A 15,240-nucleotide genomic window follows, 5' to 3' on the forward strand; every position below is an offset into this window, starting at 1 on the left:
GGGATGGGTGAGTGGTTGGGGGGGTGGGTGGGGGGGGTGGGAGGGGGGTGAGTGGGGGTGGTGGTGGGTGAGTGGGTGAGTGGGTGGGGTGGGGTGGTGGGTGAGTGGGTGAGTGGGTGGGGTGGTGGGTGAGTTGGTCGGTGGGGGGGTGGGTGAGTGAGTGGGGTGCGGTCGGGTGAGTGGGTGGGCGGGTGAGTGGGTGGATGGATGAGTGAGTAGGTGGGTGGGTAAATAGGTGAGTAGGTGAGTGAGATGGTGAGTGGGTGAGTGGGTTGAGGGGGTGAGTGGGTGAGTGAGGGGGTTGGTGGGGTGGTGAGGTGAGTGGGTGGGGGATTGAGGGAGGGGGTGAGGGGATGGGTGAGTGGGTGTGTGTGTGGGTGGGTGATTGGGTGTGTGTGTGTGGGTGGGTGATTGGGTGTGTGTGTGGGTGAGTGAGTGAGTGAGTGGGGTGGTGGGTGAGTGCGTGTGTGTGTGTGTGTCTGTGTGTGTCTGTGTGTGTGTGCGTGCGAGTGAGTGGGTGTGTGCGTGCGAGTGAGTGGGTGTGTGTGTGAGTGGGTGAGTGTGTCTGTGTGTGTGTGGGTGAGTGGGTGTGTGCGTGCGAGTGTGTGGGTGTGTGTCTGTGAGTGTGTGTGTACATGTGGGTTAACCATTGCCACCACCGTCACCTCTGCTGCAGAGCTCCAAGCGCACCGAGGAGGAGAAGCGGAAACGAGTCGCCTCCGAGATCTCCGAGCTCGTCATTTACTGCCGCCCCGTGCCCTTCGAAGGTGCTCACTCGCCCGCTCACTCGCCCGCTCACTCACCCGCTCGCTCACTCACCCGCTCACTCACCCGCTCGCTCGCTCACTCACTCACTCACCCGCTCGCTCACTCACTCACTCACCCGCTCGCTCACTCACCCGCTCACTCACCCGCTCACTCACTCACCCGCTCACTCGCTCACCCGTTCGCTCGCTCACTCACCCGCTCGCTCGCTCACCTGCTCACTCACCCACTCACTCCACCCACCCACCCTACTCACCCCACTCACCCCACCCCATCCACTCACCCCACCCATCCCACCCCACCCACCCCACCCCACCCACCCCACTCACTCCACCCACCCACTCACCTCACCCACCCCACCCACCCCACCCCACCCCACCCCACTCACCCTACCCACCCCACCCACCCCACCCCACCACCCCCTCCACCCCCCTCCTCCTCCTCCCCCTCCACCCCCCCACCCGCCAGGCCCCAAGTTGAGCTGCCGCGAGATGTCGTCCCTGCCGGAGACGAAGGCGGAGAAGTATTGCCGGCGCGGTGCGGCCCGTCCGCTGGTGGAGCACAACCGGCGGCAGCTGAGCCGCGTCTACCCCAAGGGGCAGCGCATCGACTCCTCCAACTACGACCCGCTGCCCCTGTGGGCATGCGGCACGCAGATGGTGGCTCTCAACTACCAGACGCCTGGTGAGGGCTCGCGGTCGGTCGTGGCGGTGGTGGTGGTTGTGGTTAGTTGTGGTGGTGGTAGTCGTGGTTGGTGGTGGTGGTGATGGTCGTGGTGGTCGTGGTGGTGGTTGTGGTTGGTGGTCGTGGTGGTGGTCGTGGTTGTGGTGGTGTTGGTGATGGTTGTGGTGATGGTTGTGGTGGTGGTCGTGGTGGTGGTGGTTGGTGGTCGCGGTTGGTGGTGGTCGTGGTCGTGGTGGTGGTCGTGGTGGTGGTTGTGGTGGTAGTCGTGGTTGGTGGTGGTAGTGGTTGGTGGTGGTGGTGGTGGTTGTGGTCGTGGTGGTTGTGGTTGGTGGTCGTGGTGGTGGTGATGGTTGGTGGTCGTGGTTGTGGTGGTGTTGGTGATGGTTGTGGTGGTGGTCGTGGTGGTGGTGTTGGTGGTCGCGGTTGGTGGTGGTGGTGGTTGTGGTGGTAGTCGTGGTTGGTGGTGGTAGTGGTTGGTGGTGGTGGTTGTGGTGGTGGTGGTCGTGGTGGTTGGTGGTGGTGGTTGTGGTTGGTGGTCGTGGTGGTGGTCGTGGTGGTGATCGTGGTGGTCGTGTTTGGTGGTGGTGGTGGTGGTGTTGGTGGTGGTCGTGGTTTGTGGTCGTGGTGGTGGTGGTGGTGACGGTGGTGGTGGTGGTCGTGGTGGAGGAGGCTCGTGAAGGACGCTACTGGGCAGTTGGAGGCAGCCGCCCTCCAACAGCAACGGAGGGCGGAGGAGCGACGCTAAAGCACAGCAAGTTGGCACAGTAGAGAGTGTGTGTGAGTGAATGTGTGTCAGTGTGTGTGATAGACAGTGTGTGTGTGTGCGAGAGAGAGTGCGTGTGTGTGACGTTGTGTGCTACTTGCTACAACGCCGCCTGCCCCCCGCCGTCACGCGTGTGTGTGCGTCACGCGTGTGTGTGCGTCACGCGTGTGTGTGCGTCACGCGTGTGTGTGCGTCACACGCGTGTGTGTGCGTCACACGCGTGTGTGTGCGTCACACGCGTGTGTGTGCGTCACACGTGTGTGTGTGCGTCACACGCGTGTGTGTGCGTCACACGCGTGTGTGTGCGTCACGCGTGTGTGTGCGTCACGCGTGTGTGTGCGTCACGCGTGTGTGTGCGTCACGCGTGTGTGTGCGTCCACGCGTGTGTGTGCGTCACACGCGTGTGTGTGCGTCACACGCGTGTGTGTGCGTCACACGCGTGTGTGTGCGTCACACGCGTGTGTGTGCGTCACGCGTGTGTGTGCGTCACGCGTGTGTGTGCGTCACGCGTGTGTGTGCGTCACACGCGTGTGTGTGCGTCACAAGCGTGTGTGTGCGTCACAAGCGTGTGTGTGCGTCACGCGTGTGTGTGCGTCACGCGTGTGTGTGCGTCACGCGTGTGTGTGCGTCACGCGTGTGTGTGCGTCACGCGTGTGTGTGCGTCACGCGTGTGTGTGCGTCACGCGTGTGTGTGCGTCACGCGTGTGTGTGCGTCACGCGTGTGTGTGTGTGCGTCACGCGTGTGTGTGCGTCACGCGTGTGTGTGTGCGTCACGCGTGTGTGTGTGCGTCACGCGTGTGTGTGTGCGTCACGCGTGTGTGTGCGTCACGCGTGTGTGTGTGCGTCACGCGTGTGTGTGTGCGTCACGCGTGTGTGTGTGCGTCACGCGTGTGTGTGTGCGTCACGCGTGTGTGTGTGCGTCACGCGTGTGTGTGTGCGTCACGCGTGTGTGTGCGTCACGCGTGTGTGCGTCACGCGTGTGTGTGCGTCACGCGTGTGTGTGCGTCACGCGTGTGTGTGCGTCACGCGTGTGTGTGCGTCACGCGTGTGTGTGCGTCACGCGTGTGCTAGACAAGCCCATGCAGCTGAACCAGGCTCTGTTCAAGCTGAACGGCGCCAGCGGCTACGTGCTGCAGCCCGAGTCGATGCTGCGCGGAGACTTTGTCGACCCGTTCTGCAACAGCGCTCTGCCCACCAGCGACACAGTCAGCCTGCAGATCATGGTGCGTGCGGGGGGTGCCTGTGTGTGCCTGTGCGTGGCTGTGTGTGCGTGCCTGTGTGTGCGTGCCTGTGTGTGCGTGCCTGTGTGTGCGTGCCTGTACGTGCGTGCCTGTACGTGCGTGCCTGTGTGTGCGTGCGTCCGTGGGGTGTCTGTGCATGGTGTGCGTGCGTGCGTGTGTGGTGTGCGTGCGTGGGGTGACTGTGTGTGGTGTGTGTGGGGTGTGTGTTTGTGGTGTGCGTGCATGCGTGGGGTGTCTGTGCGTGCCGTGTGCCGTGTGCCGTGCCGTGTGACGTGTCATGTGCCATGTGTCGTGTGACGTGTGCCATGTGCCGTGTGCCGTGCACCAGATCTTCGGCGCCCGCCACCTGCCCAAGAACGGGCGCAGCATCGCGTGCCCCTTCGTGGAGGTGGAGGTCTGTGGGGCCGACTACGACTGCAACAAGTACAAGACGGAGGTCGTACGTGAGTCACCCCACCCCCCCCACAAGCTCACAGCGCTCACTGTCAGAGGCTACACGGGGGACCTTTGTCTGTGTCTCTATAGGGCGCTGCTGCTGCTACTCGCTACTATCAGCACTTGCCCATACAGCCCTGCTAGAGGCTACACGGGGGACCTTTGTCTGTGTCTCTATAGGGCGCTGCTGCTGCTACTCGCTACTAACAGCACTTGCCCCTACAGCCCTGCTAGAGGCTACACGGGGGGCCTTTGTCTGTGTGTCTATAGGTGACACCCACCCCCTCGTGTGCCACAGTGCCGGCCTTCACAGGTGCTGCTCGCTAACAGCACTTGCCCCTACAGCCTGTTACAGACTATACGGGGGACCTTTGTATATGTCTGTGTGTGTGTTTTGTCCCCTCCCTCCCCCTCGCTCCCCCCTCCCCTCCCTACCCTCCCTCCCCCCCTCCCTCCCCCCCTCCCTCCCCCCCTCCCTCCCCCCCTCCCTCCCCCCACAGCGGACAACGGCCTGAACCCCGTGTGGAGTGTCAAGTCCCCGGGCCTGGTGTTCGACATCCAGAGCCCGCGTCTCGCCTTCCTGCGCTTCGTGGTCTACGAGGAGGACATGTTCAGTGACCCCAACTTCCTGGCACAGGCCACCTTCCCCGTGCGCGGTCTCAAGTCTGGTGAGAGGTCAACGCGTGGCGGCGGTGGTGGTGGCGGTGGTGGTGGCGGTTGTGGTGGTGGTTAGGGAGTGGCGGTGATGGCTGCGGTGGTCTGTGTCTGTGGTGGTGTTTGTGGTGGTGGTGTCTGTGGTAGTGGCTGTGGTGGTGGTGGCTGTGGTGGTGGCGGCGTTAGTGCTGTCTGTGGTGGTAGTAGTGGCGGTGGTTGTAGCGGTGGGGGTAGGAGTTGTACTCTCCACACAAATCCTACATCCACTCAGAGCTCGTTTTAGCCGACTCTAAATGTCTGCCTTTCGGTAAACGCTGTGCGAGTTACCAGTTAGGCCGCCCCAGAGCAAAACATTGAGGAATTGTCACCTCCACGGTGAACCGGATGGTTTTAATTTGGCGATTTGAGATGATTTGGGAGTGCGTTGGTGACCTCCACGGTGAACCGGATGTGCGGGTGTTGTTTTGGCGAGTTGAGATGATTTGGGAGTGCGTTGAGCGTGTGGTCTCTACCGTGTGGCCAGACTAACTGAGAGTGGCGTTGCTTGAGACTCGGCTCTTGAGAAAGCTGCCTCTCTGGTGTGGACCAATCGGTTTCACAGACCAGGCATCATCACGTACCACCAGAGCATCATGTTTATTTGCACGAACAACGCAAGTTCGCGTGGCTCACACGGTGCAGAGGTCGCAACTGGGTACCCGATACCCGTACCCTACCCGATACCCGGCTACCCGTACCCGGCCAGGTACGGGTACGGGTAGCCGTTTGCGACCCTGGTGCGGCCGGGTACGGGTAGGCCGTGAGTCACTGGTGAGTCACCGTTTGTCACTCATTTCTGGTAGGGTACGGGTAGGGTACGGGGAGGGTACGGGTACCCATTTGCGACCCTGGTGCGGCCGGGTACGGGTACGGATAAGGAATCAAAACCCGTTTGCGACCTCTGACGCGGTGGCAGCATTATCATTTGAACACAACTCGTGTTTGATTGCCAGGCAGGGTGAAAACCATTCTGTTATTTTGATACTGACAAGGGAGGTCCCATGATGTGGCTACCCTCACCCCTGACAGTGGCATTCTCCTTGTGCTGGTCACCTTTGAACCGAACACCGTTTGAGACTCGGCTCTAGAGAAAGCTGCCACTCCGGTGTGGACCAATCGGTTTCAAAGACGATGCATCATCACCTACCACCAGAGCATCATTTTTATTTGTTCGTGAATAGTATTGGCCTCGAAATCCAGCAAAGTTCGGGTGGGGGGATGATGGAACTTGTGTGTCTGTGTGTGTGTCTGTGTGTGTGTGTCTGTGTGTGTGTCTGTGTGTGTCTGTGTGTGTGTCTGTGTGTGTCTGTGTGTGTGTCTGTGTGTGTCTGTGTGTGTGTCTGTGTGTGTGTGTGTGTCTGTGTGTGTGTCTGTGTGTGTGTCTGTGTGTGTGTCTGTGTGTGTGTCTGTGTGTGTCTGTGTGTGTGTGTGTGTCTGTGTGTGTGTGTGTGTGTCTGTGTGTGTGTCTGTGTGTGTCTGTGTGTGTGTCTGTGTGTGTGTCTGTGTGTGTGTGTGTGTCTGTGTGTCTGTGTGTGTGTCTGTGTGTGTGTGTCTGTGTGTGTGTGTCTGTGTGTGTGTGTCTGTGTGTGTGTGTGTCTGTGTGTGTGTCTGTGTGTGTGTGTCTGTGTGTGTGTGTCTGTGTGTGTGTGTCTGTGTGTGTGTCTGTGTGTGTGTCTGTGTGTGTGTGTCTGTGTGTGTGTGTCTGTGTGTGTGTGTGTCTGTGTGTGCGTCTGTGTGTGTCTGTGTGTGTCTGCGTGTGTGTCCAGGCTTCCGCTCCGTGCCCCTGCAGAGCAGCTACAGCGAGGACCTTGAACTGGCCTCGCTGCTCGTTCACATCTCCATCACCAACGTCAAGGTTCGTGCCGCTCACCCGGCACCACCGGTGCTCGGTCGCCCATTCACCGGCGCTTGCCGTCGGCACAGAGACAGACAGTGCCCCGTGCAGCCTCTACTAGCAGGGCTGTAGGGGCAAGTGCTGTTAGTAGCGAGACCCACAGACTCACACAGAGACCCACAGGCTCACACAGAGACCCATAGACTCATCAGACAGCAGAGACCCATAGACTCATCACACAGCAGAGACCCATAAACTCATCACACAGCAGAGACCCATAGACTCATCACACAGCAGAGAGCCATAGACTCATCACACAGCAGAGACCCATAGACTCATCACACAGCAGAGACCCATAGACTCATCACACAGCAGAGACCCATAGACTCATCACACAGCAGAGACCCATAGACTCATCACACAGCAGAGACCCACAGACTCATCACACAGCAGAGACCCACAGACTCATCACACAGCAGAGACCCATAGACTCATCACACAGCAGAGACCCATAGACTCACCACACAGCAGAGACCCATAGACTCATCACACAGCAGAGACTCGGACTCATCACTGAGACCCATAGACTCACACATAAATCCACAGACTCATACAGAGACCCACAGACTCACACAGAGACCCATAGACTCACACAGAGACCCACAGACTAGTCACACACAGACGCACAGCCTCACACGTAAGCCTATAGAATCACGAGTAGATACCGAACGCCATCTCCCCCCTTGCCGCCCTCGTAGGAGGCGGACGACGAGGAGATGTACTCGTCGATCCAGCAGCTGCGCGACCGCACGACGGAGCTGCAGAGCCAGGTGATCCTGTACGAGAGCCGGCGCAGCGACGCCGCCAGCGTCACGCGCTACGAGCAGCGCCTGCGCGAGCTGGAGGACGCGCAGGAGCAGCTCATGGAGCTCACGGCGACACGCTCGGAGCGGTGAGTCTCTCACACACACACACTCTCACATTCACACACGCACACACACACACACTCGTGCACACGCACACATTCACACATTCACACACACACGTACACACTCACGCACACTCTCACACGCACACACTCTCACACACACACACACACTCTCACATACTCTCACACACACTCTCACACACTCTCACACACTCTCTCACACTCACACACTCACTCTCACACACTCTCACACTCTCTCACACTCTCTCACACTCACACACTCTCTCACACTCTCTCACACTCACACACTCACTCACACACTCTCACACTCTCACACACACTCTCACACACACTCTCACACACTCTCTCATACTCTCACACACGCACACACGCACACACTCTCACACTCTCACACGCTCTCACACACGCACACACACGCACACACACGCACACACTCATGCACACATTCACACACGCACACACTCACACACACTCTCTCATACTCTCACACGCACACACTCATACACACATTCTCACACTCACACGCACACACTCTCACACACACGCACACATACTCTCACACACTCTCACACACTCTCTCACACGCACACATGCTCACACTCACACAACAACAACCGCCATTCGCCACTAAGTGGTGGTGATGTCACCACGACGCTCACACGCACAAACTCTCACGCACATGCTCACACTCACATTCTCACACTCTCACTCTCTCACACGCTCGCTCACACGCACATTCTCACACACATGCTCACTTACCCACACACTCACACCCACACACTCATCCACATACTCACCCACACTCTCACTCACCCACCCACCCACTCACTCGCCCACACACACACACTCTCACACGCTCAAACACCCTCACCCACCCACCCACCCACCCACTCACCCACCCACCCACCCACCCACTCACCCACCCACTCACCCACCCACTCACCCACCCACTCACTCACCCACCCACCCACTCACTCACCCACCCACTCACCCACCCACTCTCACACACACTCACCCAATCACCCACTCTCACTCACCCACACTCTTACCCACTCCCACCCACCCACTCTCACACGCTCAAACACCCTCACTCACACACACTCACCCAATCACCCACCCACTCACCCACCCACCCACTCACACCCACCCACTCTCACACGCTCAAACACCCTCACTCACACACACTCAAACACCCTCACTCACACACACTCAAACACCCTCACTCACACCCACCCACCCACTCACTCACACACACTCACCCAATCACCCACCCACCCACTCACCCACTCTCACACGCTCAAACACCCTCACTCACTCACCCACTCTCACTCACCCACACTCTTACCCACTCACACTCACCCAATCACCCACCCACCCACAATCACCCACCTTCTCACTCACTCACCCACACTCTCACACGCTCAAACACCCTCACTCACACCCACCCACTCACCCACCCACCCACACACTCACCCACACTCTCACTCACTCACCCACACTCTCACTCACTCACCCACCCACACACACACTCTCACACGCTCAAACACCCTCACACCCACCCACCCACTCACCTACCCACCCACCCACTCACCCACCCACTCACCCACCCACTCACCCACCCACTCACCCACTCACCCACTCACCCACCCACCCACTCACCCACCCACTCACCCACCCACCCACCCACTCACCCACCCACCCACCCACTCACCCACCCACCCACCCACTCACCCACCCACTCACCCACCCACTCACCCACCCACCCACCCACTCACCCACCCACCCACTCACCCACCCACCCACCCACTCACTCACCCACCCACCCACTCACCCACTCACCCACCCACTCACTCACTCACTCACCAACCCACCCACTCACTCACCCACCCACTCACACTCACCCACCCAATCACCCACCCACCCACCCACAATCACCCACCTTCTCACTCACTCACCCACACTCTCACACGCTCAAACACCCTCACTCACACCCACCCACTCACCCACACTCAAACACCCTCACTCCCACTCACCCACCCACTCTCACTCACCCACACTCTTACCCACCCACGCTCACCCACACTTTTACCCACCCACACTCACCCACCCAATCACCCACCCTCTCATACGCTCGCCCACCCGCACTCACTCACACCCACCCACCCACCTACAATCATCCACCTTCTCACTCACTCACCCACCCACTCACTCACACACACCCTCACCCACACTCTCACACGCTCAAACACCCTCACTCACACACTCACCTGTTTACCCACAGGCTCACTCACCTGCACACACTCACACTCTCACTTACTCACACCCACCCACCCACACTCACCCACAATCACCCACCCTCTCACTCACTCACACCCACCCACCACCCACACTCTCACCTAATCACCCGCACTTTCACTCACCCACACTGTCACTCAACTACACCTCACACACACTCACCTGCACCCACACTCACACACTCCCACTCACCCACCCGCTGACCCACTCGCTCACCCACTCACCTACTCACTCACCCACCCACTCACTCACCTGCACACTCACCTGCACACTCACCCGCGTACACTCAGCCTCACGTGTGTCTCTGCGTGTGGGTGCAGGTTGCGGGAGAGGGAGCAGGCTCGCAAGCACCAGCAGAAGGGCCCCTCCAAGTACTGACAGCCCCCGCCAGGACCCCCCCCTCCTCACCAGGACCCCCCCTCCTCACCAGCACCCCCCCTCCTTACCAGGACCCCCCCTCCTCACCCACCACCTCACCCACTCCAGAGTCCTCACCTGGGAACCAGCGTCACACCGCCCCCACGCGATGATGGTGATGGTGATGACGGAGGTGGTGGTGGTGACGATGACGATGGAGGTGATGATGATGAAGGTGATGATGATGATGGTGGTGGAGGTGGTGACGATGATGGAGGTGGTGATGATGATGACGGTGGTGGTGATGATGATGATGGAGGTGGTGATGATGATGACGGTGGTGGAGGTGGTGATGATGACGGTGGTGGTGATGATGGTGGTGGTGGTGATGATGATGGTGGTGGTGGAGGTGGTGGTGATGATGATGACGGTGGTGGTGGTGATGATGATGATGGAGGTGGTGACGATGGTGGTGGTGGTGATGGTGGTGGTGGAGGTGATGATGATGACGGTGGTGGAGGTGGTGACGATGATGGTGGTGGTGGAGGTGGTGACGATGATGACGGTGGTGGAGGTGGTGACGATGATGGTGGTGGTGGAGGTGGCGACGATGATGATGGAGGTGGTGGTGGTGACGATGATGATGGAGGTGATGATGATGGAGGTGATGATGATGGTGATGATGATGGAGGTGATGATGATGATGGTGGAGGTGGTGACGATGATGATGGAGGTGGTGATGATGATGACGGTGGTGGAGGTGGTGATGATGATGATGATGATGGAGGTGATGATGATGGAGGTGATGATGATGGTGGTGACGATGATGATGATGGAGGTGGTGACGATGATGATGGAGGTGGTGATGATGATGACGGTGGTGGAGGTGGTGACGATGATGGTGGTGGTGGAGGTGGTGATGATGATGATGGTGATGGTGACGATGATGATGGAGGTGGTGGAGGTGGTGACGATGATGATGGAGGTGGTGATGATGATGACGGTGGTGGAGGTGGTGATGATGATGATGGAGGTGATGATGATGGAGGTGATGATGATGGAGGTGATGATGATGGTGGTGACGATGATGATGATGGAGGTGGTGACGATGATGATGGAGGTGGTGATGATGATGACGGTGGTGGAGGTGGTGATGATGATGGTGGAGGTGGTGGTGGTGATGATGATGGTGGTGGTGGAGGTGGTGACGATGGAGGTGATGATGATGGAGGTGATGATGATGGTAATTGAGGTGGTGACGATGGTGACGGTGATGATGATGGAGGTGATAATGATGATGATGGAGGTGATAATGATGGAGGTGATGATGATGATTGAGGTGGTGACGATGGTGGGTGAGGTGGTGATGACGGTGACGATGACGATGGTGGTGATGACGATGACGGAGGTGGTGACGATGATGATGGAGGTGGTGACGATGATGATGGAGGTGGTGACGATGATGATGGAGGTGGTGACGATGATGACGGTGATGATGATGACGGTGGTGGTGATGATGATGACGGTGGTGGTGATGATGATGGTGGTGGTGGAGGTGATGATGATGGAGGTGGTGACGATGGTGGTTGAGGTGATGATGGTGGTGGAGGTGGTGACGACGATGATGATGGAGGTGGTGACGACGATGATGATGGAGGTGGTGGAGGTGGTGACGATGATGGAGGTGGTGATGATGATGATGACGGTGGTGGAGGTGGTGACGATGATGATGATGGAGGTGATGATGGAGGTGGTGACGATGGTGGTTGAGGTAATGATGATGGTGATGTTGGCTCGGCCGTGGTTGGTGGACTTTAGACCAGGGCGAGGTTGTGGCCAGGGTAACAAAACCTGTGGAAAGGTTGTTGCGGGGAGAGGGTTTAAGTGGTGGCGGTGGTGGTGGTTGTGGCCCCGGTTTTACACGTTTTCAGTTTGTCCACCGCGTTCTTAAATATATGGAGACATTTTTATTCCGCTAATTATAATAATTATTATTGGTTGTTGTTGTTGTCCTCGTTATCGTTGTTGTTGTTTAACGTGAAGGGGGAAAATGTGTCGTCTTGATTCTCTCGGATATCACGAAGCGAGAGAGACGGAGTCTGTCTCGGGGTCATTTTTCCGTTACGTTTGCGTCCATCTACCGCGAATCTCACACTACACACGCATAGTACACAGTACACACACATAGTACACAGTACACACACTCACACAGTACACACACATAGTACACAGTACACACACTCACACAGTACACACACATAGTACACAGTACACACAGTATACAAAGTACACACACTCACACAGTACACACACTCACACAGTACACACATTACACACACACAGTACACTGCACACAGTACACACATCACACACTACACTGCACACAGTACACACATCACACACTACACACACTACACTACACACAGTATACACACTACACACAGACAGTACACTACACACAGTACACACACACAGCACACACACTACACACACACATAGTACACACAGTACACACACACAGTACACATACACTACACACAGACACATAGTACACACACACACTACTCACAGTACACACACACAGTACACACACACACAGTACACACACACAGACTACGCATTACACACACACATACTACACTAATATACACACTATGCATTACACACACTACACACAGTACACTACACGCAGTACACACACAGACTGCATTACACACACACATACTACACTAATATATACACTACGCATTACACACTACACACAGAACACACACACAGACTATGCATTACACACTACACACAGAACACACACACAGACTATGCATTACACACAGTACACACACAGTACACACTACACACAGTACACACACAGACTACACTAATATATACACTACGCATTACACACACTACACACAGACTACGCATTACACACTAATATATACACTACGCATTACACACACTACACACAGACTACGCATTACACACATACTACACTAATATATACACTACGCATTACACAGTACACACACAGTACACACAGTACACACACGCACTACACTAATATATACACTACGCATTACACACACTACACACAGTACACACACACAGACTACGCATTACACACACTACACACAGTACACACACACAGACTACGCATTACACACATACTACACTAATACTGGTAGGAACGAAGTGGACCAGCCTACAATAGATTATTTCGTCCGTCCGTCCGTCCGTCCGATGTCCGATTACGTGTAGCAACATCGCCCCCTACTGAAAACACTTGGCAGGACCCTCCAAAAACCTTTAGACTCTGTGAGGCTTTCCTGGCTAAACAAGTGTAACATTCCCTTATAATTCCCTCAGATAGCTTTTAATTAAAACATTTAAATTAATGAGGCTTTCCTGGCTAAACACGTGTAACATTTCCTTACAATTCCCTGAGATAGCTTTTAATTAAAACTTTGAAATTAAATAAAAAAACTCAGCGCCCTAAAGCCTACAGCTAAGCCTAAAGCCTAGAACTAGGCCTCAAAGTCTCCCTTCGTATCGTACCCCCGCGTGTGTGAAAGGGAGTTAATGTTTAACAATGTTACATTCCCTGATGTTTTAAAATAGAAACATTTACATTTAAAGCTTTTACATTAATAATTAAAACATTTAAATTATACAATAATTTAAACATTTAAAATTAAGTCACAGCGCCCTAAAGCCTACAGCTAGGCCTAAAGCCTAGAACTAGGCCTCAAAATCTCCCTTCGGATCGTCCGATTAGGTGTAGCAACATCGCCCCCTACTGCAAACACTTGGCAGGACCCTACAACAACCTTTAGACTCAGTGAGGCTTTCCTGGCTAAACAAGTGTAATAATACATTATGTTTATATTCTTTGGTTATTCATTCCTACCAGCCCACCCCGCAGGGTCCTGTTATATACACTATGCACTACACACAGTACACACTACACACAGACTACACATTACACACATTACACACACACATACTACACTAATATATACACTACGCATTACACACACTACACACAGACTATGCATTACACACACAGTACACACTACACACAGACTACGCATTACACACATTACACACACACATACTACACTAATATATACACTACGTATTACACACACTACACACAGACTATGCATTACACACAGTACACACACAGTACACACTACACACAGACTACGCATTACACACATTACACACACACATACTACACTAATATATACACTACGCATTACACACACGACACACAGACTACGCATTACACACATTACACACACACATACTACACTAATATATACACTACGCATTACACACACTACACACAGACTACGCATTACACACAGTACACACACAGTACACACTACACACAGACTACGCATTACACACATTACACACACACATACTACACTAATATACACACTACGCATTACACACACTACACACAGACTACGCATTACACACAGTACACACACAGTACACACTACACACAGACTACGCATTACACACATTACACACATACTACACTAATATATACACTACGCATTACACACACTACACACAGACTACGCATTACACACAGTACACACACAGTACACACTACACACAGACTACGCATTACACACATTACACACCACACACATACTACACTAATATATACACTACGCATTACACACCACACACATATATGCTACACACCACAGGGGACGAGAGGTTTGGACCACCACCACTCAACACGCTGCTGCTGCTGCTGCGACCCTCACCAGGACAAGCGGGTTGAGAAACGAAAAAAATGAACTAACACACACACATATACATATATACTACACATTACACACATCGCAAATATATAAACATATGCCTGGTTCTTTCGGTAAAGTCACGTAGAAAGGAAATAATAAAATTATAAAACAATAAAATCCTCACGACGTTTCGACTCCATCACAAGCAATCATCATCAGGTGTGACATCCACAGCAAGAACATTTATAGTTTGACAGTTTTACTATTTTATTATTTCCCTTCTACGCGACTTTACCGAAAGAACCAAGAATGTGAATCCCTGCAGTCACGAAAGCTTTAAATCAAAATATACTGGTAGGAACCTCCTGGTTACACCAGCCCACAGGGGATTATTGTGTCCGTCCGTCCTTCGTGAAGGGAGGGGCTGGGTGGGGAGGGGCTTGGTGGGGAGGGGTGGG

At 55.0% G+C, this 15,240-nt stretch overlaps 1 protein-coding gene across 1 annotated transcript in view; it reads left to right on the forward strand.

The window, feature by feature from the left end:
- LOC133362993 (1-phosphatidylinositol 4,5-bisphosphate phosphodiesterase gamma-1-like) overlaps window positions 1–12,113 on the forward strand; it is a 48,144-nt gene extending 36,031 nt beyond the window's left edge. Inside the window, exons 24-32 of the mRNA XM_061581979.1 lie at window positions 677–767; window positions 1,234–1,449; window positions 3,284–3,435; window positions 3,782–3,896; window positions 4,389–4,556; window positions 6,348–6,436; window positions 7,174–7,367; window positions 9,980–10,362; window positions 11,731–12,113. Of these exons, the coding sequence (XP_061437963.1) occupies window positions 677–767; window positions 1,234–1,449; window positions 3,284–3,435; window positions 3,782–3,896; window positions 4,389–4,556; window positions 6,348–6,436; window positions 7,174–7,367; window positions 9,980–10,037 (1,083 nt within the window). The 3' untranslated portion in view covers window positions 10,038–10,362; window positions 11,731–12,113. The remainder of the gene's footprint in view (window positions 1–676; window positions 768–1,233; window positions 1,450–3,283; window positions 3,436–3,781; window positions 3,897–4,388; window positions 4,557–6,347; window positions 6,437–7,173; window positions 7,368–9,979; window positions 10,363–11,730) is intronic.
- The last annotated feature ends 3,127 nt before the right edge of the window (window positions 12,114–15,240 follow it).

The sequence above is a fragment of the Lethenteron reissneri genome, unplaced genomic scaffold (genome assembly GCF_015708825.2).
Source record: "Lethenteron reissneri isolate LAM-NWPU_2019-01 unplaced genomic scaffold, ASM1570882v1 scaffold_1639, whole genome shotgun sequence".
In the NCBI taxonomy this organism is placed as follows: domain Eukaryota; kingdom Metazoa; phylum Chordata; class Hyperoartia; order Petromyzontiformes; family Petromyzontidae; genus Lethenteron; species Lethenteron reissneri.